This window comes from Pinus tabuliformis, chromosome 3_2, assembly GCF_031772625.1.
Source record: "Pinus tabuliformis cultivar Carrire ecotype Pingquan chromosome 3_2, CPIR1, whole genome shotgun sequence".
NCBI lineage: Eukaryota > Viridiplantae > Streptophyta > Pinopsida > Pinales > Pinaceae > Pinus > Pinus tabuliformis.
In genome coordinates, this window is record NC_142302.1 from 559,986,881 (window position 1) to 560,013,732 (window position 26,852).

Genomic DNA, 26,852 nt, shown 5'->3' on the forward strand with positions numbered 1-26,852 from the left:
GATAGCCACTATGCAAGTCTAACTTGGAAAAATAAACAGCCTCTTTCAACTGATCTAATAGATCATCTATGCGAGAAAGGGGATACGATTTTTTATCGTTATCTTATTCAATGCTCGGTAATCAATGCACATTCTGCACAAGCCATCTTTCTTCTCCACCAAAACAATTGGAGACCCACATGGTGATGTGCTAGGTCTCATGAACCCTTTCTCGAACAGCTCTTGTACCTACTTCTTGATTTCTACATTCTCTAAAGCAGACAACCTGTACATTCCAATGTTAGGCAATGGAGCATCTTGCTGCAAATTAATATCATGCACTATTTCCTTTTTGGGTGGCAAACCTTTAGGTTCTTGAAACAATACATCATATTCTGAAACACCTTTTTTCTAAATCAACTTGTTGTTTAGCATCACAGCCCTCAAATACATTGGTTTTATCAGGTTTCTTTTCCTTTACAACCATCAGTAAAAAATTGTTTGCATGAATTTACAAATCGTTTCATCTACCCTGAGTTTATGAGAGTATAATTATTTTTGAGCTTATGAGCTCTTACAATATATTCGATTCTATCTTTAACGAGTAGATACTTGTTCTCATCTCTATAGAAAATAGCTTTTCTATCATACAAGTAAGGACTTCCTAAAACAATTCCACATATATCCAAAGGAACTATATCTAACTCAACCTCAGTGACAAATGTTGACCCAAAAGAGAAATTAAGTTTACATAGTCTAATCACTTGTAGCTTTGCTTTATCACATAGCCAACCTAATGGATATGGTTTCTTGTGAGGTGTGGCTATTAATCCCAACTTCTTTACAATTGCTTCAGAAATTAAATTTACTTGTGAGCCACTATCCGAGCCACTATCAAACAAAGTATCAATCTTTTGATGATTGGAAATAACCCGAATATGAAAAAGCTCACGTCTTTTTCTCTCATTTTCTTAATTATCAGAAGATTGTGCAGAATTACTAGTAGATGCTTTAGAATTTTTACCTTTTATACCCGTGGTTGCGATTGTTGCTTCATCCCCCGAGTCTGACCCCAAATCCTTTTGAATAGTTGTAGCGGTCTTCTTCTTCTTGCCCTCGAACTTCTTAGGTTTCAGCTCCGGATGCAGAATCCAGCAGTGTTCATCATCATGCCCATCCTTCTTACAGTGAGTGCATGAAGACTTGTTTTTCTGTATAGTGTTTGTCTTCCTCTCTTTCCATTTCTGTTTTCTTTTCTCCTTATTTTTGCTTGCAGTGGGTTTGGATGATCCCCCAACTTCTGGGTTCCCATTCTTACCTCTAGCTTCGAGATGCGTAGCCTGAACGGATACCTCATCTATGCTGGTGGGATTAAACATGAGGATAGTGTGCCTCATGTAGCTGTGTAGACCACCTATATACTTCAACAGAGTCTCAGGTGAGTCTAGAGAAATTCCTAGAATCAAAGCTCTTTTCCTAAATTCTTGGGTGTAACCTTATACACTTTGCCCTTTTAGTTGTCGAAGAGTTTGCCAGCTCATCATGGCTTGCTGCATGTAGGCTAGTGGATAGAATTGCTTTTTAATTGCAGAAACAAATTCACTCCAGACAGAAAGAATCTTACCATGTTTCTTCATGTCAGCTTGTGTCCTGCCTTCCCACCATACCAAGGCAGTGCCTCCAAGGCGTAGGCTGGCCAGCTGAATCTTACTCTTGTCTGAGTCAATGCTCTGCACTCTGCAATAAACATCAATCTATCTAATCCAATTATCCAGCTTCTTTGCATTCAACTCTCCATCATATATTAGTAAATCAAATTTAACATCTAATTTAATCAAAGATGTCTTCTTTTTATTTTCAGGGCTATTAGGAGGCGTGAGAAATTTTTCTTCTTTCCCTTTGCCTTTAGAGTGGTCATGGAGGAGAGATTCTTCTACTCCTTTGTCTTGTTTGGAGCTTGATGAATCTTCATCTCTATGTTTCTTAAAGTCCCTATACATTTCCTCCACCATGGATCTCAGGGTCATAAAACTATCCATGAACTGGGGGTCTGATTCTAAGGGATTTTCTTCTGATATTTTCCTCTTAGAATAGACTCTTCCAATTTCTGGGCTACTTTCAGCCAATTCTCCTTCTCCTAATTTAAGCTTTGATCTAGTTAGCATTCAACTATAAGATCCAGCACAAGCTTGTCTAACCTTAGTAACCTAGAGCTCTGATACCACTTGATCTGGAATTTATCCAGGCCAAAGAATTAAAGGTATTACAAACTCATGTGCATAGATGTGCCTATGTTACTTATGCAACGGATCGATAAGATTGCTAGAATACATAGACACTAAGGCAAACAGAGAAAACATAACAATCAAACATGTAAACAAGACAAGTTTAATAAGGAGTTCACCCAATGCTCCTGGGCTAAGTCTCCTGGTCCAGCCTTTCAGTGGTGGCCTCTCTATTATGTTTTCAAGCAGAGTTTTTACAACAGTGAGTTTGATTCGAGACTCACTAAACAGAATGGAGTCAATAGGAATGGAGTGCACAGACTCTCCTTACTGAAACTTGACCTCTGAGGGTCACAGTAGTATGACAGGCCTATGCCGAGGAGTTTGCTTGAACCTCTCAAGCCTTCAATGGAGTACACAGACTCTCTCTGACTCTCTTTGGCTCTGTCTGGCTCGATGTTGCCTTCAGGTCAGCTTAGCTTCTACTCTCTGTTCTCTACTATTAGCTTTTTGTTTCTCTTCGTTGTCTGCCTCTCTGTATGTTGCTTTTCTGTATGCTGCTTCTCTGTATGTTGCTTCTCCGTATGCTGCTTTTCTGTATGTTGCTTCTCTGTATGCTGCTTCTCTCTGCTTCTGTCAATTTATGGCTTTAAAGCCAGTCTGTTCTTTTGATTGTTCGTTTCCACTTCCCAACCTTCTAGTTTCCTTTCCTCTGTCCGTTCGAATTCCTCTGCTCTGCATCATCATCACTGGATAACGCCTCACAGGGAGGTGGCCACCTATTTGCTAACGAACTGGGTGTCATATTCCCTGAATCATATTCGAATGGTCGTTAAATCTGTTTGCTTCAAGATCGCCCGCGAACACAAATCGTTTGCCAACTCATCATCCACGTCGGACTTCAAATCCCCTGTCATCTTGCTTTTTAACCTGTCAAATCCGATCAGACATCGGGACATATCTCCGCCGTCGATCTGGGCCCCTCAGATCCTACGATCATCCTTCATATTGAGCGGACAAGTCGCACAGTGTTTACCCATCTGATGTGGGCGGTTTTCTCTCTCATCTGCCAGACGCGTGTCGTTCAATGTGTGGCATCAGTCGAGACTCAGTCAAAACTGCTTACCGCCTCGAAGCCTTCCAATATCCTGCCGGTTTTGGGGAATCTCGCGCTACGGAACCGAAACAGTTACTTTTCCGAATTTTATAGCGATTTCAGGTCCGAGCGCTTCGGGGCTTTCCTTCACTGAGGGGGATGCCCTGCGATACGCGATTAGCGCTAATCGCATATCAGAATCCACCTCTGTTTCTCGAATTAGCCTCCGGTTTTGCCAGTTTTGTGCCATTGCGCTTTACCATGGGCCAACGGTCTGCGCGCTTAACCGAGGGTCCTCATTGCTCCGCTTTGGCCACAACTGCAATTGTTATGAGGATTCCTTCTGATAGCTTCGATCTTTTCTAGGACTTGAATCTTTTAGCATAATTTGAAACAGTCATGAAAACTTAGAGAGTTTCTAGGATCCAATTCGGATCAATCTGTCCTTATCAGCCATGCATACCCATCCTCATGCAACCTAGAGGCAAATGATAAAACTTTAAAAGTGCTATATAAGTTCAAACATGTGCATTTTGAAGGAAATGGTTAAGAAACAATGGACAATAAAGTTGGTTTGGGGAGGGATGTGTTGCCACAAAATCTAGCAGGCCCAGTGCAAAGCCCCCTAGGCGGAACCAGACCTTATGGCAATATGAGAGGGTTGCCACTGTCACCTTAGCAACCATTTTCCTGCTCTTTAGTGGTTTTGGACTACAAGGGAGGATTCCCTAAATAATCTCAAGCATATTCAATTACTATGGATCAATGTGATATATGAGAGGTTTATAAGATGGGACAATGTACAGACCAATCCTAGAAGGCCTAGATGCTCTATGCCGAGTTTCAACTACTCTTTTCCTAGACCAAAAAGATGGTTGCTATAAGTTATGGTTTTGTTGATTTGCAATGATATTGTACTAGATGTTATATAGCAGCCAAAGAAAAGGCCCTTCAAGGGATAAGTAATCAAAGGAAGTAAGGTCATTCAATAGACACCAAGGGTTAATATTTATTAATGGAATTCTACAGCTGAAAACATGCATAAACAGCAAATTCATAATGACGTCAGCCCTAAATAGGAGGGTTTTATCATGCAATAATGATAGATTTTGCCTTTATATAATTTATTGATGCAATTCTTACTTTATGAACCATAACTATCAAAAAAAATAACTTTTATGAAATTTTCCACATGAAACCCTAACTGCTAACCCTAAACATCTAGGAAAAAGGTAAAGCAGAAGGAAAATAATTAATTTAAAGAGTGACCAACACAACTTATGATTAGTGTCGTATACAAAATGGGATATGTTGCCACACAATCTAGTAGGGGTCCTAGGAGGGGAACCTAAGGGACAACTACTAGACCAAATGACAACAATGGGACAAAGACCCACTGTCACCTTAGTCAGTGTCCCCTGCTCTTTATGGACTTTCACCGATGGGAGGAGTCCCGATATGGAGGAAATCACTTGTAATGAAGAAATCAATGATAAGGTATGAAGTGATTCCCAAGGCCCATTCAGGGAGAGACTCAAATAGGGCTCAATGCTTCAAAAAGAAGCTAGAGGCTCTCCAAAAAAGACCTAAGACAAAGATCTAGAGCTAGGATTAGATATATTCAATGATGATGAGTAAGCCTAGGGTCAAGGCTTCCAATGTGATATAGGACCTCCCTAGAAGCTTTGCAAGGTAATTTATCACTTAAAAAGGGCTTTTGCTTCACTAGGGAGACCTAAAAAGGGCCTAAACAAGACCTAGGGTTTATGGGTAATCGTGGGAGGAGCTCCTCCACTGTGCTCACTAGGAAGGGAAAGGGTCAAGAATGATCAATTCCTTTGAATTCTATTGTGCAAATGACCCTCAAGAAGACCACCCAACCCAAGATGTTCAAGAAAGGCTTTCAAAGTCACAACTAGGGCACAAGTTTTCTTGCAAACCAACCATGAGAATTCCTTCCAACTTTGGGATTCACTAGGGGAGACACCAGCGCAGATTCCTATCTAAGCGGATTCGAAAAATTTCTCCTCTAATGAATTTCGTCCGGTGCCCTAACTAGGTTGTCTAGGAAAGAGGCCAAAAATTTTAGGAGAGAGAAAATAGAAAGAAAGAAGTGTAACCACCAATTTTCCTTTGACTCCCTTTGCTATGGAGTCAATGATGATTCAAATTTTGCTAAAATATTCCTCAAGAAGGCTAAAAAGTGATGCCTTAACAACCACTTTTCAACAATTACCCACCAAAGATCTATGGACTTTCATGGAAGGAAAACAAATTTCAGTCCACTAGGAACATTCATCTACTTGTTATTGAATTAATAACATGTGCAATCTACAATCCAACAATCGTTACAATGATATTCAATATAATTAGGGCACAAAGATCCAACTAGTTGCAATGATTCCACACATTAGACGTTACTTCAAGATAAAATTTCAACAAATAGGACTTACAAGATAACAAGAGATATATCCAACCAAACATAGATCAAGAAGCAACTCCAAGAGAAATCGAAATTAGCTCCCAAAGATATTGAAATGCATCAAAGACATCTAATTTCGTCCAAGAAGAAGTTTGAAATTCTTTACAAGAGAGATCCAAGTGTGATGATGCTGATATCTCACAATGGGAGAGATCTCTACTTATATGATCCTCTATCTAATTCGAATAAGCCCAATAATGTGCAAATAACATGTCCTTGGTGACGAGCCCACCATATAGCTCATAAAGTGATGAAGAAGCCATCCATAAGAGAGCCGAAATAAGGAAACCATGGTGTAGAGGGGTCGTTGGAAGGCCGAAATGAATCCCCTGTAACAAGGGTAATGATCCATGAGAAGAGTATATTGCAACTGTTGTTTGTCTCCTACGGACCCTACCCAAATATTTTTAACTCTGGGACTAAGGCTCTATATTGCCCACCTCACTTCTGGAGGTATAGCTATATACATGGCAAAAAATACCTCTAGCTTGTAGAGATTTTTGACTCGAACACCAATTTGTTTTACTTGTCCAATAGCAACATGCTTAAGATATGCCTTCTCTATACTGAACACTACATCATATCCTTTGTCTTCAAGTATAGCTACAGAAACTAGATTTTTCTTCAAGCCAGGCACACATATTACATCCTTTAGGTGAAGATGAGAGTATGACACCCTCTTAGAGGTGATAGTGCCAATCCCTTTGATACTATACCTTATATCATCTCCAAGCTCTATGTGTAATTGTAGATCCTTCTCCTCTAAGCTACTGAAGAACTCCTATTTCCTGTCATAAGATATGAAGTACTAGAGTCTACGTACCACTCACTCCCTCTTACTGTGCTTGCCATGCAAGCAATGAGGGTGAAATCCAACTCGAATTGTTATGTGAGAGCATCTCCTCCTGCAACTGTTCCAGGCTCCTTACTGGATTTCTTATGTGGACACTTGGTTGCATAGTGTCCATATTCATGGCAGTGAAAGCATTTAATTTTACAGAAGTCTTTCTTCTTGCCATGGTTCTGGCTGGATTCTGCCTTGCCTTGGGCCTTCTTACCCTTGGCCTTCTTTCCTTTGCTTGCCAAGGCAAAGTTTTCTTCCTCATCAGTTCTGGATGTGACACCATCTCTAATGTTTCTTCTGATCTCCTCCCACACCAAGTCAGACAAAATTCTCTCCCAATCTGGGTGCTTGTCTCTTCCATTAACCGAATCATGATAGTTGTGCCAGGACTTCGAATGACCAAGGAGTGTTAAGCTCATAAGCTCAGATGGTGGCGCAATCTCTCCTACTCCTCCAAGTTCATCTTTGACCCGAGTGAATCTGGATAGGTACTGAACAATGGTTTCATTTTTCTGTATTCGAGTGTTCCTGAGCTCATCTTTTAATGCCAATTTCCTGGCATCACTGCTGCTTTCGAATAAATCTGTGAAGGTTTTCCACATTGCATAAGCAGTCTGCTTGCCATGCAAACTCGAAACCACATGATCTCTCACTCCCTCCAAGATAATCCTCTTGGATTTTGCAATGTCTTTCTTCCACCAAGTCAATTGTTGTTCATCTCATGTTGTTAGGTCCCTATAGTACTAGTGTAACCCTTTATTGTTATTAATGCAACCCCCTTATTGTATTATTGTGCGCATATAGTCCCCATGTTGTTATTATTATGCCCTATAGAAGCCCACTATTGTTATTGTTGTGCCCCTACAATATTATTGTTATGTAGACTCTAATTGTATTGGGACACCTTAGACTCCTATATATAGAAAGGAGGTCTTATCATTTGTATCATCCAAGAATTGTTCATTTGTGTAATGTAAAGGAAGTTCCCCCCTCGAAGAGGCTAATTTCTAAGTCGTTGATCTACATTTGGTATTAGAGCTTTGGATTCTAGGGTTTCGTTGCTCCAAACAGGTCATTGTAACATTTTTGCTATAATTTTTTCACTATGAAGTTTCAGAAGCTAAAAAAAACCCATTTGAGCCGAAATCGTTCTGAACCTCGGGTACGAATTTCAGATCTTGTCTCGCTATATTTTTGGAGATATGATCTGAGGAAGTTAGGGTTTTTGCAAGCTCCAGAATTCCATCTCAAACAGGTCATCGTGGCATTTTCGCTATAATTTTGTTTCTATGAAGGTTCAAACTCTGAAATTAAAACCCATTTGAGCTGAAATCTTGGTGAAGCTTGGGCCCGAATTTCAAATCTTGTTTCACTATATTTTCGGAGATATGGTCCAAGACATTTAGGGTTTTTGCAGGCTCCTGAATTACATCCCAAACAGGTGACCTTGGGAAAATCATCATAACTTTCTCTCTGAGCATCAGATTGAAATTTCGTAAGAAGTTACAGAAAGAGGATGGATTGTACCTCTTTGTGTATCATTTTTAGGTTCGAAGGTCGAAACAATGACAGGTGACACTTTGTACAAGTTCATTCTACTGAAAAAAGTATATAATCAGGTCATCTTGGGAGATTGGGCATAACTCTTTCTTGGAGAATCCAATTTCGATCAGACTTGTGGCATTGGAAGGAGGATGTAGAGGGCTACCGCAGGTCACAATTCCAAACCTTGGAGATCCGAACTTTCAGAGATACAACATATTCAAGATCGAGATCCTAAAAGCAAGAAAAAGAATGACTCGAATCAAGAAAATAGAAACACCTAGTAATCAAAATTGGATGGATGATTTGAAGAATGCGATCGAAGCTAAGATAAATAGTTTTATCTATGCCATGGAAGCTGATATCGATGGTATGGAAGCATATTGGAAGAAAGGCATGGAAGATTTGAAGAAAGACATGGAAGGTTTAAAGAAAGGTGGGAGAAAGCTGCTACAAGAAAGGCCTCCTAATGGCGAAAAGGTGCTAGAGGAAACTCATGATGAAAACAAAAATAATGTTAATCATGATTTCATAGAATCTAACATTGGATTGAAGACCCACCATATTCCAAAGATTGATATGAGGAAGTTTGATGGCAAGGATCCCATAACATGAATACTACAGATGGAGAAATATTTTGATCTACATGATGTGCAACTGTTACAAAAAGTACGTATTGCATCTTTATATTTAGAACCGAATCAATTTTTATGGTATAAAGGGATTTGTTTTTGTAAACCACTTGTCACTTGGTCAATTTTCACGAAGGAAATGATAGCACATTATGAGGATACAAAGAGCAACACCTTCTTTAGCCAATTGATAAATCTCAAACAAAAGGGTTCAATGGCAGAGCACATTGAGGACTTCCAAAAATTGAATATAAGGTTAAATGATATTCCAGAGAAGCAGAGGATTGATGTCTTCATAGGGACTTTAAAGGATAACATTCAACATGAGGTTCGCCTTTGAGAACCTGATTCATTGGAGAAGGTATACAGGTTGGCAAGAAAAATTGAAAGCAAAATTATGGCAAGAAGGAAGCCTACCACTCATAACTATAAAGATGGAACTATTGTTGCTCCGAGCCTTTCACCACCTACAAGGTTGACACCGAAACAATTGTAAGAAAAAAAATCAAAAGGGCTTTGTTACAATTGTGATAGAAAATACACTAAAGGTCATTAGTGTGCTGAGAATAAATTAATTTACATATATGGGGAAAAGGAGCAAGAAAAGTAACAGGAAACGTCGAAATAAGAGGATATACACCAGGAACCAATCCCAGAGAAAGAAAAAATGAATCTCACCATATCTTGTAATGCATTGACAGAAATTACCACTCCTCAAATTCTCAAGATAAAAGGGCATTTCAAGAAGAAAAGGTAATAGTGTTGATTGATTCGAGTAGTACCCATAATTTTATTCATTGTAAGATAGCCAAGGAATTCAATTGCTTCCTATATCCAGCACCAGAGTGTCAAGTAATGGTTGCAAATGGAGGAACCATAAATTGCTCTGGAAAGTGCCATAATATCAAGTTATCCATGGGAGAATATGTCTTGAATAGTCTAATGCTTTCCATTCCAATGGGTGGTGCAAATGTTGTACTAGGAGTTCAATGGCTACAATCTTTGGGTACGATAGCTTTTAATTTTCAAGAACTTTTCTTGAAATTTTTTTGGGAAGGAAAGGAAGTTGAATTAAGGGGTATCGCAAGGAAACTGGGAAAGATAATCAGCTCTAACAACATGAAAAAGCTTATAAAGAAAGAACAACGGGGCGTAATTGCACAATTATGTTCACTAGAGGTTCCCACATCAAAATCATCTATTTCTCTAGATCTCCAAAACATTTTGGACAATCATTCCAAGGTATTTGAGACTCCCAAAGGCCTCCCACCTATTCATGATCATGATCATGCTATTCATTTGATTCCAGGAAGTGTTCCCCCAAACATCAGGCCTTACAGATATTCATATGCCCAAAAGAGTAAAATTGAACGTATGGTTGCAGAAATGCTAGAGGTTGGTATAATTCAACCTAGTCAAAGTTATTTCTTTGCTCCAGTGGTATTGGTACACAAGAAGGATGGATCATGGCACATGTGTCTAAATTATAGGGAGCTCAACAAGCTTACTATTAAAGATAAATTTCCCATTCCTATCATTAATGAATTATTGGATGAATTACATGGAGCAATTTACTTTACCAAGTCAGATCTTCGTTCAGGATATCATCAAATCAGAATGAAGACTGAAGACATTCCAAAAACAACATTTAGAACTCATGAGGGTCATTATGAATTTTTGGTCATGCCTTTTGGCCTTACCAATGCACCTTCTACATTTCAAGGTTTGATGAATTCCATTTTCAAACCCTTCCTTAGAAAACTTATGTTAGTATTTTTTGGTGATATACTAATCTACAACAAGTCTTGGAAGGATCATGTTCAACATGTTGACTAGGTGTTCAAACTATTGGAGGAGAAACAATTATATGCAAAAAGCTCCAAATGTTTCTTTGGAGTACAAGAAGTGGAATATTTGGGTACTCAGTTAGCTCATAGCTCATCTTATCATCCTCAATTTGATGGGCAAACTGAAATAGTGAACAAATGTTTGGAAGGATATCTTCGTTGTTTTGTATCTGATAAACGGACACAATGTGTCAAGTGGTTGCCTCTGGTTGAATCGTGGTATAACACTTCCTTCCATACTGCAACAAAAATGACCCCATTTATGGCAGTTTATGGATATCATCCACTGTCCATCACATCATCTTTAAAAAAAAATTCTAAGGTTCAAGCAGTGGAAGATCACATCGAGCATCAACAACAAGTTCTCAAACTCTTAAAGGATAACCTCACTTTGGCGCAAAATAGAATGAAACAACAAGCAGATCAACATTACAGCGAAAGAAGTTTTGATGTAGGTGACTGGGTATTTCTACGACTACAACCATACAAACAAATGTCCCTCAAGCAAGCTAAGAAGGATAATAAATTATCACCAAAGTATTATGGTCCGTACAAGGTGTTACAAAAGATTGGTATTATGACATACAAATTGGAGCTTCCTGCATCTTCCCAGGTGCACCTAGTTTTCCATGTTTCATGCTTAAAGAAGGTTATAGGTGAGAAGATCCCAGTTCAAACAATATTGCCAGAACTTGACGAGGAAGGAAAAATCATATTGGAATCAAAAGCAGTCACAAAAACAAGAAATCGACAGCTACAAAATCGATCAATTTTAGAGTATCTCATCAAGTGGAAGAACTTACCCGCTAAAGATTCCACATGGGAGGATGAGAATTTTATATAAAAGCATCCATAACTACTCAAGCATTGAGGACAACACTTTTTGAAGGAGAGGGGCATGTTAGGTCCCTCTACTAGTGTAATCCCTTATTGTTATTAGTGCAACCCCCTTATTGTATTATTGTGCCCATATAGTCCCCATGTTATTATTATGCCCCATAGAAGCCCACTATTGTTATTGTTGTGCCCCTACAATATTATTTTTATATAGGCTCTGATTGTATTGGGACCCCTTAGACCGCTATATATAGAAAGGAGGACTTGTCATTTGTTTCATCCAAGAATTGTTCATTTGTGTAATGTAATGGAGGTTTCCCCCTCGAAGAGGTTGATTCCTAAGTTCTTGATCTATCTTTTCTATATTTTTATGAGTTGGTTTCATAACAGATGTTGTTGGTTTGAGAATATCATTTTGTGTGTACTCCGATACGCCATTGTCATCCAACACTGCTTCCATTTTGTTTTTCCAAGCTATGAAATTTGAAGTGCCCTCCAATGCATACTCAAGCCCCAATCCATAAAAGGTCAATGTTCTTGCACTGAAGAAAATTCCTGCAACACAAATCTATTATTCGAAATTTCTCTGAGAGAAGATCAAAAACCTGGTTTCTATGTAGTTTTCAATATCTTTGATACCATGTAGAAATAACTCGAAATTTGCAGCTACTAATGAATTTAGACTGAAAACAATAAACACAAATTTATTCTACTCAATCCGCTGAAGAAAAAACATACAATAGAAACACATGCAATCATTCAATCACAATGAACACAGTTTTTTTTCCTGAGGAACCCAACTGAGAAAAACCCCTCCTCTGTTTGAATTATCCCATATGAGAAAATGATCAATTACAATGACAACTTCAATCCTTGAAGCTCAATTTGCACTGCAATATTGATCTCCTACTTTGCCTGCTCTGACCAACACTTAGCCAAAATAGGCCTCCATCTTCCTCCTATTTCCTTGCACAATTCCTGACGAAATTAGCTCCTAAAAAATAGGGAAATCTCCTATTTCCTTGTGCAAATCCAAGAGAAATTGCTCACCTGCTCCAATGCAAAACCTGTACACTCAATAGTATACATTGATAATTACAATAATGACTTTTTCCTCCACTCAACTAGGCAATTCGAATTGCATGCATGACTGGGGCTATTTTTTTAGTGAATTGACTAGTTAACTGAGAGATCAATGAGTTAACAGCAGTTACAACTACTCAATTGAACTCATACTGATTCTATTCATGACTAGAGCTCAGATAACTGAGTTTCACTAATTATAACTCCACTAGATTACTAGATCTTAACAATCAACTCATGCACAGCTCTACTTATAGCCCACAAACTTGAATTGATTAAACTTGAATTAATTGATTTAACTAAGTGACTTGGCCATGTTACTCCTGCTAATTGCAACTCAAGTCATCCTGCTGATGTGGAAATTCGAATTTCTCCATTTAACTTGGGCACAAGTCAAATGAAGTCTTTTCTTGCTACAATTTAACACATTGCATCTTAATTTGTTGAGAAATCAAGATGCTAGTAGATAAGGGTAGATTTCTCTTAACTTGATAATTACTTGTGAATGTTTGTTGGATTCTTATTAAATTTGTATTCCCTTCATCAAGCAATTACCAAAAATGTACAAAAAATTAGGCTCCAAGCCAAGGCAAAACCCCACAATGGGAGAACCCAAGAAATCCTCTTCTTATAGAATCATATCAAAGTGAGATATCCAAGACCAAGACCAAAGACTACTACAAAGACCCAAGTCAACCCTCCTCCAAGCCATTTCCAACAAAAGTCAACATTGGTCAAATCTCTGAAATCGGGTCATCTCCTGAAATTTTGGCCCCTGAAATTTCAGGCCTACAGTAGCACAAAATCTACCTTAGGAAAACTCGCACGTGTGAACAGAAGTAGGGCAAACTTCTCTCTCCTTTGACTTCAACTGGTTTTTTCTTCATCTTGCACAGAAATCGATGTGAGTGAGTGAGTGAATGATTGAGATCGAACTGCGTTGTATTTATACATGTCCAAGAGGGCGAATAGTTGCCTCTTTAGACCGAATTGACCAAGGAGGACCGACTTGGTCTTGTGGATGACTTTTTGACTCTTTGACTCAAATAAAATAATTTTTCCTTTTTTCTTACAACAAGTCCAAATGGGACTTTCACTCAACTACATTTCTAACGCATAATAAATTTTATTTTGACTCAATTGACCCTATAAGCATGAAGAACATGCTTTGACTAGAAATTCAATAATAAAAACGAATATAATAAATGAATAAATATATCAATAGTACATTTAAGTTGCATTATGAACACTGACATTACTTACATTTCCAACACTCCCTCTTAACTAGGGAGGTATTCATAATGACACAACAAGATACTCTCAAATTGAAATATTCATATAAGAAGGGTTCAGATTGATAAGCATCATCATAACCAACATTGTCAAAAATAGCAAGGCCTTGACTAACAAGCTCTATCTCTCCACTAGATCAGAGTACAATGCTAGGAGGCATAAATTTTGGACACCACCACCTCTCTAGGCATATTCCCCATCTAGATGTTCACTAGGTATGTCCTCACAAGAGTATTCTTATCTTGGATACACATCCTCAAAGAATATCAGTCCTCAAGACTATTCTTATCTTGGATTCAAATCCTTAATGAATATCGGTCCCATATGCTTATCCAATCCACCATTCTCCCTACTAGTGCCTTCACAAGGCTTATGGTTGTCCTGGCCATAGTGCATGATACATGGAGAATACGATGTCCATCCTCACTCCCTCTCAACCATGGAGGAGATTCCCATTCCCTCTCAATAGGGAGAAATAACCACAAGCCTAAGCTTGTCAAAAATACTCATCAATGCATCTATTACTTGTTCTTCCGTGAAGGCTCCTCTTTGCATCACGTCATAACGAGCTTCAACCTTCCTGGTTCTCTGACAATCTTTATGCATCTTTGAATCCAACATGTCATCAAGTAGTTCATCAATAATCTTATGGAGCCACACTTCTTCACAATTGATTACACAAGCCTTCACACCTTTCTTCATAACAGAGTTTTGCATTTATGCTCTTCCAAAAAATTATATTAGCTTCAAATCATCAGTAATATCTCTATCAGCATCAGTATTGTCAACCCAATCAATGTGCTCCTGGATTGAACTAATCAGTAGTCGATACAACAATATCTTCAACTTCTTGCTACAGGATATTGCCCTAGATCAATCATCTTCTCTTTTTTATCACAAGCTTCTCTGAGTTTTCTGTCAAACTTCAATTAATATTGTATCCATCCAAGATCTTATAGCTCCCTCTTTCCAGCGGAGATAAGTGAACTTCTTGCCATCTAATTGACTTCTTTGATGCATACTTTAAACTACTTTCTCCTTCTTCAATTATGTCTATTAGGATTCAAAGAAGTCTTCGTGCTTTGTTGCATTCTTCCAATTCTTCCATTTGTTAGTCAAGTTTAGATAGTTCTTGTCTTGACCTACAAGCTTTATTAGAAGACCATGAAAGAACAAAAGGAAAAGTACAAAGATAATAGCATTAGTAGTAATCAAAAAGATGTATAGTACTTATCTTTTGACGAAGGTCAACTCCCTCTTAATATTGGACTTTGTTCCCACATCAACAAGATGTCATTGACTTCCTCTCCAGCTAAATCGAACTACTTTGTTGAAGCTTTTGCACAGGTCCTACGCAGCCTCAATGTGGAATACTTCTGTCACTTGTTGCCTCTCTGGAACTAGAAAACTTCCTTCGAACTCACTATCTCTACCCCTCTCTGTCTCTATGTCCCCTCTCTGGCTCGAATTCTTCCGGTTGAATGCTGCTCTCTGGAAATCGAATTGCCAAGGGAAACTCGCTCACCCAATGTGTTTCTCCATCGACCTCCTCTTATAATCTCCAGTTGAGTCTTCAACGGCCACAATTAAAACTTAATCGATGGTTGAGATCATCTCCAAGTCAATTCGTGTGAGTTTCTAGAGAATTCTCACCTTTCTCAATTAATTATTATTAATTAACCAATTTTCCTAAGTTAGACTTAGGAAAAATTTAAATGATGGTCAATTAATTTAATTGAGCTATCTCTAGGTGGAATTTCCAGAAACGATTTTTGGGTTTTGGAGAACTCATGTGTTTTAGCCTCTCCACAAAGTTTGAGACTAGAACACCATTCGAATGCTACAAAAACTAACATCCAACTGTAAGTTGTGGTTTCCATTATATTTTCAATTGTCATAAATTTTCTCATCATATTTGTGTGCATGTGATTAGAGTAGCCAAGAAGGGTAGCAATCTATGTACAGGTCCCAGTTAGAGTAGCCATCAAAACCTCCCTTGCTTACTAATGCAATGAAAAGCAGCGATGAGTGGACTCATGAGTACAATGAGAAATATCAACATATTAGCCCCATTGAATTATGGATCAAAGAAGTCTGCAACATCATAGAGAAACCTTGTCCCTTCTTCGATTTGCCTTCACATGACGAAGACTTCCTCATATATATGGTCCAAGCGATGGGGGAGTTTCCAGTAGACATCTACTACAAGTTTGATGTTTCATTATTTTGCTTAGCAACCAAGTGCAAAAGTAAAACCAAAGGTAATGAATTAATTTGTTCGTTGAATTGGTAACATGATTTCACCTAACATGTTTTAATTCTTGTAAGAAGATTAAGATGGGATGAATGAGCTCTTTAGCATGAGCATTAGATTAGATTAAATATTTTTGTATTTTCAAAATTTTATTGTGATTTCACTTCATTGATGCGATGTTAATTACATGCTCTAGTTTAGTGATACATTTTGCCTTGTTGTTTTTATTTATTCCAATTATTTTATTTCCTAGATTAGTTGTCATTTCAATTTTAGTTTTGCCAAGTTAAGGGATAGGACTTCAGACCGACTCTCTCCCTGTATTTTACATTGTAATGATTGATCTTGCAAGTAAAAGGTGAAAACTTCTAAGGTTCTCACATCCACCCAGGTAAAGCATGTGTCCTATAGTTGGAGCTAATTTTTTACTCCTCATGTCAGCAAGGGTTTATACAAAAATTTTGCAGCATTTTACCACCACCATTGTATGCCCAAGGTCACAAGTCAAAGCATTGTAACAACCATGTGAGGTTTTGTATTAGGTATCCCAAGTTGTATCATGTTCTTGAATCTGTATCTTCTTGTCTTGGTCAAACCATGGTTGGTCCCTTCAATCTCCCTTGTAGTTCACCTCGGTTGTCTCTCGCCTTGTATAGGTTTGGAGGGCCTTAGGTGCGCTTAGTTGAGGACTCATGGTTTTATGAGAGCCTGATTTTGTAGGGTGATCACCGGCATATGGGCCAGTCCAGCTTGTTAAATTTCCTTGAAATTAGCGCCTGGTAGTATCTCTCAGACAAACCCTTGCACAATTTATTACTTTATGCACAACTAAGTTCATAACGAAAATGCACAGGGGAAAAAAAGAAATCACCATTACACATTGGACACGCGATATACTCTAGAAAACCCACAAAGGGGAAAAACCAACAAAATTGTTCTATTAAGAACTTGGGCTCCCGTACCAGGGATAATGACCCATCAGAGGAAAGATACAAACAATTTGAGCAGCCATGTTGCTACTCCCTATTGCTCCTTGCTCCCTTTCCCCAGGCCCCTCCTCGATTTGCACACTTGAGTGAAATCACTCCACTCAACCATGTACAAGGTGTCTTCACCTCTCCCTCAAATCTCCTTTTATAACTTATTAATGACTAAAAACCCTAACCCTAGATCTCAATGGCCAAGATTAAATCTTGCCATCTCAAGATCAACGGTTGTGACTTAATCTCTCATTGAGATCACTTAAATCACTTAAGTGACTCAACTTTATAATAAAGTCACTTTTAATCATTAAATACAAAAGGTACTTTATAAAATCACTTTACAAAGTTTATCATCTAGAGACACAATCTTCCACATGCTCAAACACCAATCATTATGGAAGTCTTGTCGAGCTACACAATCTAACAATCCCTCGTAGCGAGGAAGGTACTTCCATAACTCGGATATGTCTTTAAGTTCATCACATCCACTGTAGTTGCTCCCTCTGACACAAAAGCATGACCTGCTACCTAAGATGGAACCTGAGCTGAGAACCATGCTCCTAGAAGCCTCTCGCTCTTGAGCATCCTGCATGGTTATCCCGAACCATGACTTCCCTGAGGCTGCTAACTCTCCCTTTGAGCCTCAATATCACAAGCCTTCCCAGCGCTTGCACTCCAAGTTTCACACTTGGAGTTCTAATGGTTGACCATCCTAGTCTAGCTATCTCAGCCCTTTGTTTTACGTTTCCCAAGCCTATTGCCCGCTGCCTAGAACTTCTTTCACACTTCTTGAGGCTACCCAAAGCCTCTGCTCGCTCCCCAAGAGTCTCATGTGCTACCTGGAGCCTCTTACTCCCTGCCCAGACACTTCAAAAGTTTAACAACAATTTTTTTTTGTGGCCCTCTACTCGAACCTATGTCGGTTGTACTTTTCCTTGATGCTAGCTAGATGTTGGCCTCTTCTTATGCACAACTCGACTACCCTTTCCCACGTCCAACAGTTATTGAAACGACAGCTTCTTGCTCCACATTCACGGCTACATTACGAATCTTGCGGCCCTTGTCTTGTTGTCGGCTATCCCTGGCTTGCGTGTCGATTTGGCCTTGATCTTTGTTCCCTTGTCTCAGTCACATTCATGCTCGGCCCTGTCGCTAGTTTCCTATGTGTTGTTCTCGTCACCCTCCTATGCTCAACTGTGCGCAACCCCAAACTAATCTTTAGTTCTTAGCTCGATCTATTGTTGTGCGACCAGAATGCCTCAATGGTATTCCCTTGTCGGCCTATTGTGGCTAATCTTCGCTGCTCGACTGTGCGATTTGTCAAAACCCACAACCCTCTGTTCGCCTAATCGCATTTAGCGCCTCTTTTGTTGTGCTAGTGTCGTTGCTGCGACTAGTTGACACTACCTTGGCAACGACTATTCCGATAGTTGTCGCTGGCGGCTAGTGGCCCTAGTCGGCGGCTGGTTAGCTCGGTTGTCGGCCACCACCAGCGAGATCCTTTCTGCAATTCAATATTCATGTCCTTAGCTTGCCTCCAACGCCTGATTTTACCTAATGCTCAACTAGTCCTTGTCTCGAACTTTGTCTATATCATGGCTTATCGACCATCAATTCCTCGACCTACGCCCTATATCTGTCGTTGCTTGTCTCAATCTCTGTCAGCACTCGATCTCCCTACTAATTGTCCGCTCAACGACATCTCACGTCCACAATCATATTCACTCAGCATCATACAACTGCAACCTCTTCACACCATCAATTGGTCGAACTTGATGCTTCTAGGAAAATCTATAACTAGACAACAATCCAACCACATAGAATTTCGTGAATACTTCCACACGAGTCACAAGCTAGCTCTCCATCTCTGCAACCAACCTTATGTGTCCAAAAGCGTCATCACCACGCCCTTATTGGTTCTAGATCCGCATAGATATAACAAATCCTCTTTCACGCTCACTGATTTTTCCATCCACCTTTGACTCTAATACCATATTAAGTTTCCTTGACCCTAGCACCCAGTAGTAAACCTCAAGGCTCAAACAAACCCTTACACAATTTATTAATTTATGCACAACTAAGTTCATAACAAAAAATGCACAGCAAAAATCAACATTACACATTGGATACATGATATACCCTAGAAAACCCACAAAGGGGAACAACCAGCAAACTTGTTCTATTAGAACTTTGGCTCTCGTACCAAGGATAATGGCCCATTAGAGGAAAGATACAAATAGTGTAAGCAACCTCTTTGCTACTCCCTAATTGCCGCCACTTGCTCCCTTTCCTCAGGCCCCTACCCGACCTACACACTTGAGTGAAATCCCTCCACTCAACCATGTACAAGGTGTCTTCACCTCTCCCTCAAATCTCCTTTTATAACTTATTAATGACTAAAAACCCTAACCCTAGAACTCAATGGCCAAGATTAAATCTAACCATATCAAGATCAACTGTTGTGACTTAATCTCACATTGAGATCACTTACACCGCTTAAGCGACTCAACTTTATAATAAAGCCATTTTTAATCATTCAATACAAAAGGTTCTTTAAAAATCACTTTACAAAGTTTATCATCTATAGAGGCAATCTTCCACATGCTAAGACACTAAGCCATTGTGGAAATCTTACCAAGCTACATAGTCTAACACAACTCGCACCTAGGTACACTTATGTCTTTACCACATTCTTAGAGTCTTTCGTGTCTGTAGGTGGCCTTGGCTTTAGTGCAGTGTCTCTCAAATAGTTGTCATGCATGGCAGTCTCATTTTGACAGCGTTCACATTTCTCAAGGCAGTGCACAATTCCCAATGCAAAGTGGTCCCAGTGGTAAAAAAGTTAACTTGGTCTCAAATTGTTCAGTGTAATGAGGAGAGTACATGCCATGTTCTGTTTTTCTATCAGAGGTGGCAATGGCTAGTTATAGCTTGGTAAAACTTGGTCAACAAGTCAAAACAAGTTTGAAGTGGTAGAACAAGGGCAGCATTGGGAAAAATCATGCATGTTTTCCATCAAAACAAGTTGGTAGGAGAGGAACAATACCCATTTGTCGAATTCTCAAGCTTCCTCAAGGCATTATGGGACTAGCATAGGTGGCAGATGATGTGGCCAAGCAAGTGATAATGTGGCAACACTAGGCAAGATTTGAAGATTCCGAGACAAACCTAGTTGTGATCATGGCCAGTTTAGCCAAACCAATGTGTTGGAGTTGTCTAGTAGTCAAGGGCATTAGAGAACCACTTTTCAGGTGGTCAAGTCGAGTTAGTAAAGGGAGAAAGTCAATTAAACTAGTCATTGGGTGGTCTAACTAGCCGTTGGAGATCCCATGGACCAAGAAGTTGAGTAATGGACCAAGACAATAGCCGTCAAAAGCGAAGTTATTCCTCCAAATGGCCAAGTCGAACCTCCTAGTCAAATCAAACCTCTCAAGGGATCAAGTCGAAATTCCTCCAAGACTAATAAGTGGAATGTTGAGCTACTATTGTTTACTATTCTTCATGGTTGACCATATTAAGCCATTAACAAAGTAAAGTGTGGACCAAATTGGGAAATTTGACCCAAGTCAACCCCTTAGTGGGCAAGCAATGACTGTAATGTAATATTTTATGAAAAAGTTACTAGGTCTCAAACTTGTGGATAACTCGTAAAATATTATTTTGAGTCCAACTAGTCGTTATTTAGCTATTAAGAATTGTTCTATAAAAGGCTAGCCTCCCTTCATGTAATAGTTGTTCCCATCATTTGAATAAAAGAGCTCTCTCTTTGCAAAACATTGTCCATATATTTTATGTTTATTGTGTGGAGTTGATTTAATTTGTACTTTTTTCTTGATCATATTACTTCTGTAAATATAATCTAATAATCTCAAAAATAAGTAAAACTACACAGCAATTAACAGGTTGAGCCACCAAGGAGCTACTTAGTCACATGGAGAGAGCGAACTAGGGGGGAACCCCACTTGGTTTTTTTGTCTTCCAAGTGGATCACTCTAGTCAATTAGACCATTCCGAAGGGGAGATTCAAATCGTGCAGGGGTTCGTATTCATCACACACTCAATATGAAGACTAGAGATTTCACGCCAAAGGGGTCGCTCCTAGTTGGCTTTGAACACTTTTGAGGTTATTAAGTCAATAGTGTAGGCTACTTCTCGTAGAAACCAAATCCACTCTCTTAATTTATTGGCAAGATCAACTTAAGAAGGTATAGATTTCACACTCTGGCAAAGGTGAGGTAAGTTGGTGTTATTTTTCCTTGAATCCAACACCTAGCAATTCATAATGACAATTACCAAAATCAAAATTTCACATAACCAAACTCAATCATAACGACACAAACATATCATGCCAATCAACAGTTCTATATTAATATTCAGAACTTACTTGGGCTCTTGCCTTGGGATAATGTTCTGACTAAGAATATTACAGATACACGATGCTTTGAATATGATCCAGTAGATGAAGCCCTAGATCGGTCCTCGATCTCCTTGTTGATCTAGATCTCCAATGTTGCAGCCCACCTGCAACATCCTCGCACTTGGCACACAAGAGCATCACACTCCTCACTGAAAAAATCTCTCTCACAAAGGCTAGTGCCATTGTATGGTATCTTCTCCTCTCATTAGCCTTGCTTTTATAACTCTATATTGAGTTAAATCCTAACCCTAATCTTAAAAGTGGTTGGCGGCAAAGATTAGATCTCGCCTCACTTGAGATGAACGGCCAAGATTAAAACATAATCATTAATGTAATTTACTTTACTTTTCCTAAGTTTACTTTAGCTCAATTAGCCAACATTATAATTATGTGTTTTTCCTAAGTTTAAATTTAGGCTAAGTTATAGTAGCAACTTGGACACACTTAAACAAGTGTCCTAAGGAGATTTGTGGGTGACTTCTGCATGCCTAGACACTTAGGTTTATGCAGAAGTACCTGCCCAAGCTGCAAACATCAACAGTGGGTCACAAGGTACTCACTCAACAACCACTATATTCTTTAAAAAATTCAAAACTATTTGACTTTTCTACATTAGTTCAGGACTTTATTTACTTGCAGATTGTAATTGATATATCTTACTAGCAAGTTAAAACCCTTGGAGGAATTTGAATTTATTGATAGATCTGGTCCAACGGTAGATACATGTTTTCTATGAGCATAGTTTACACTTGTATCTAGCTAACATTTTGTAGATATGAGCGTATTTTTATGGTTGTACCTCTATAAATCTACAATAAAACCTGAGCTTTCCAACATTTTACAAGTCATATTCAAGAATTCTCTTTTGCAACTCTATTGTGCCAAATATTGTCTATTTTACTTGTTTGGGGTGAATTTCATTTAATTTCCAGCTATATTTATAGATTATATTTAGATCTGGAATTTTTGGGTAATTTCCCCAATAGGGTTTCAACCCATTTTCTAAAAATCAAGCTGGAAATTGTCTTTTTCAGCTGTCATAGGTTGGGGAAAGGCCTCTCAAACCTCAAATTAATTTCTCAAGCCTTCCCACCCATAGACAATATCTACGAGTGTTGTATCACTTGTAGGGTGGTTGATCTGGGCTCTAAAGGTTGTTGTCCCTGTGCTTTAGGCAGACTTTTACAGTCTATTTTACATGATATCAAGTTGTTCAAACTTACGAGTCCTAAACCAATACTCCAAACAGCAAACTAATTGTATATTTGGTTAGGATAAATTCCATACACCAAAAACGAATGGTCATACGATATACTTTTAGTGATTTGATGTCTATTAATCCATTATTTATTTTTCTACTACAAAGTTATCTCATAGACAGCTTGATAGTTTTCTGAAAGTTAACACCTCCACCACCTCCATTTTGCCCCATATAAGGCACTAGTTTTGTTTGTGATTAATCGAGATTATGTTTGGGAGTCCTCCCATGACCATCTAAAAGGTTTTTGAGTCTAAACAGTGGGTCAGTGTGCCCATCCAGTAGGCTTGTCAGGACCTTAGTGACCTTGCTAGTCGGATAGGTAACAGTTCCACTTGTTATTTTTTGATTCCTAAGGAGCAAAGAAACAAACTTGGTGCAAGGAGTCGAAAGAGCATCTTCTTGGGGTACTCAAATGCCACCAAGGCATATCGTCTTTACCATGAGATAGACAAGAAGTTCATTATTTCCAAAGTGTGATTTTCTTGAATCCACCCAGAATGACAAAACTATTCTGCTATAACTTGATCATTTCGATAGGTTTACCCATGTAAAGATGTATCATGAGTTTGATGATGAGATTCCACATCTTGAAGGGGAGGATCCCTATCTTGGATCAATCTCTGGAATCTCCTTTTGAAGTGCCCTCTCCCTCTCATGTAGAAGACCCAGCCACTTCATCAGAACAGGAAGTTCAATTAGATGCAGTGATTGAAAGGATTGAAAGGCTGAAACTTAATGAAAATACAGCATCATCAGATTCAATAGAGCAACCTAGACCATCTCAAAAAGGTCTAAGGTGGCTCATAAAAGCACTTGAAAGTGTTCATCTTGATGAGGTTGAGAGGACAGGAACTAGAAGCTCAACATGACAAGATGATGGAGGTGATGTAGATAGTTCAAACTCAGGCAATGTAAATAATATGGATGTTTCATACGATTGTGAAATGAATTTATCTACTAACATTGAACCTACTTCATTTGAAGAAGCTACTTCTCATAATGAGTGGAAACAAGCCATGTAGGAGTTTGTTGTTCTCATCAAGAATGGGACATGGAAGTTGGTGGATCCTCCATTTGGAACCAAACCAATCAGCTGCAAGTGGTCTACAAGAACAACTATAAGTCAAATGGCTCACTTGACAAGCACAAGGCAAGGCTTGTGGCAAAAGGATATGCACAGAAAGAATGCATAAGGATATGCACCCATGTTGCTTGGGAGCGGGAGAGGGAGCAGGAGCGGGAGCAGGGAGCGGGAGCGAAAACAGGAGCGGGAGTGACCATTTTCAGAAGCTCCCGGTTTGGGAGCGAATCCGGGAGCGATTTTTTAAAAATATATATATATATTTTATATTTTTTAATTTTTTATACATATATGTCAACAAAAACATGTAGAATGATGAATTAGACATAAAAAACATAAAAAAAAACATAGATTGATCATTGAACCATATCACATCAATCATCTAGAAATTATAATCGTCATCAACCATGTCCACAAGTTAGTAAAATACATATTACAACTGCAACATATTGAGTCTCATGAATCATGATTCATCAAATTCAATCTTAAAGTTTCAACTTCAAGCTTTCAAAATTGAAAATTCAATAACATTTATCATCATTGATCACCAAAGTTGTACTTGTAAGCTAAGTTTAATCAATACAAGAAATAATATCTAAGATATTTCTAAGTCCTAACTTCTAACTGTTAACATGATATGAAATGTTATAAATTTATAAAATGAAACATGAATAATGAAATGAAATGAAACAACTTTAGTCTTTCACGAAGCATCATATTCATAATTCACATCAATACCAATGAGTTATAATTGCCAAGGCCCAACTTCAAACTTCAAATTTTCATTGTCACAGTGATATATTGTTTACAAAAAATATCATTATGATATGAAAGAGTCAAGAGTCAAGAGTCAAGGACTCAAAACTCAACAGTTATGAAAACTAAAGTCTAATAGAAACTAAAAAAGACAAGTAAACTGTAAATCTACATGTGGCCCTTGCCACGAGAGTCTCCAGGAGTATAAGCAGGTCGTGGTGGTCTTCTAGGAGTCTCCCGCACAGACCGACGACCAGAACTAGAACCTCCACGTGAGGGTGTAGATGGAGGTGGCGACAGCAAAGGAACAAGACTCGGACCTCGAGCACTGCTACTGGATGGTGGAGGTGGAGGTGGAGGTGGCATGGCTGCTGCAGCTGCTTCATCTTCATCCCTTACAAGTTCCTCTTCCAGTTCTTCAATATGTACAATGCCATCCTCCAAATTGTCATCCTCTGGGTGATTGTCCCAAATTTTATATGTGGGATCCTCATAAGCCCGATCACAGTAATGACTCAACAACCTCAAGTTGTAGTGCACATAAACCAAGCTTTCTGCTCGGTTTTCATTGAGTCTGTTTATTTTCACATTATGTATGTAGTTGTAGGTGCTCCAACACCTCTCTGTAGAAGAAGTATTTACAACCTGTGAAAGAACTTTTTTTGCCAATTTTGGCAAAAGTCCGTGGCCGCCATATGTTTCCCACCATGTGAGAGTATCAAATCTATCTCTGTCGTCCATTGCATGGAAGTTACCATACAAACCAGTGCCACTGAAGTATCTGCCTATTTCAAAGCGCACAGCTGCACATTCCTCCTTGTCAGGTACCAACTTTTCTAATGCTTCCAAATATCCTTTAGTTACCTCTGGATCTAAATGGGGTTTGGTCCTAACCCCACCCCCTGCTGCAAGTTGGCCCAACCAAGATGTAGAGTAGTATTTTGGCATAAGGATATACGCCAAGCAATGTAGTGGAAGATTAAGTCTATTCCACCGTTCACACACACAATCATGAATCAGTTTGTACAAGTTGGGATCTCTGTTATGAACAATATCTTTTATTTCCCCCAACATGGTATCCATCTGCTCATACACCTCGCCAATCACTGGTTTGTCTGTATCTGCAAACCGAATCATGTGATAAATGGGCTTGGTGAAATCCAATACTTGCCTCACACTTGTCCAAAACTGACCATCAAGAGCGGCCTCCTCCACCATTTCAAAACCTCCCATGTCAGCTGCATTTGTAGCCCTTTCCTTTAATACCTGCCAATGTGGACTTGATACCATGCTAGCCAATGCCTCTCTTACCTTCAAAAGGCGCCTGAAGGTGAGGTCAAAAGGCGTCTGAAGGTGAGGTAATAGCTACCAAATCTGGTCTTCGCAATCTTCAACAACTCCAATCTCGAGTGACTGCGGAAAAGGCCATGGGTATTGCTATGATTTGTAATAAATTTTATCATTTGTTTGCCTTTCTTGTACAAATCACCAATCCATTGGTATTGTTCATTTTTGTTCTTGACAATATCATGCAACAGAAGGTTCAATGTGTGAACCAAACATCCAGACCAAAATATGTTGGGGTATTTATCCTCAATAATTGCTCCCGCTGCCTTACAATTAGGAGCATTATCAGTGATGACTTGGATGACATTGTATGGCCCAATACGCTCAATTGTTTCAAGTAATGCTTCTGCAATGTTGATGGCGGTCTTGAACTTGTCTGAGTAATCATGTGCAGTTAGAAAGATGGGACCACTAACAGACACAACAAGAACACTTATCAATGGCTTGCCTTTTACATTTGTCCATCCATCAGATACAATGGACACCCTATGGTCAGTCCAAGAACTTGTCATTCTATTCAAAGAATGTGATATTTTTGCTTTTTCATGATCAAGGCCAACGGTTCTTGCCTTGTCATACCCAGGGCTCTTGTATCCTTTAGGGGCATCATTTATGGCAGAAACCATTTCGTGCCAATAAGGTGAGCGAAGAACATTGAATGGTATCCCACATGCATAGAGAAACCTGTAAACCTTTGAATCCACATCATTCCTACACCCCTCATCAAGGAAATCTGATATGGTTCTACGCCTTAAAGTTGATGACCCTGTGCCTCCATATCCACTGCCTTGGGAGGATGCTGAAGGAGTTCTTTGTGACTGTGAGCTTGGTTCAAAGAAACCCTTTGATTTTTTTGATTTGTATTGGGCTTCCTCCTCTTCCCTTATGTATTT

The 26,852-nt window shown here is 39.0% G+C and overlaps 1 protein-coding gene across 1 annotated transcript in view; it reads right to left on the minus strand.

Annotated features, from left to right (window-relative positions):
- Positions 1-26,852, minus strand: part of LOC149181748 (DEAD-box ATP-dependent RNA helicase 25-like) — a 188,915-nt gene that overhangs the window by 131,526 nt on the left and 30,537 nt on the right. Inside the window, exon 2 of the mRNA XM_089414308.1 lies at positions 2,691-2,837. Within this exon, the coding sequence (XP_089270434.1) occupies positions 2,691-2,837 (147 nt within the window). The remainder of the gene's footprint in view (positions 1-2,690; positions 2,838-26,852) is intronic.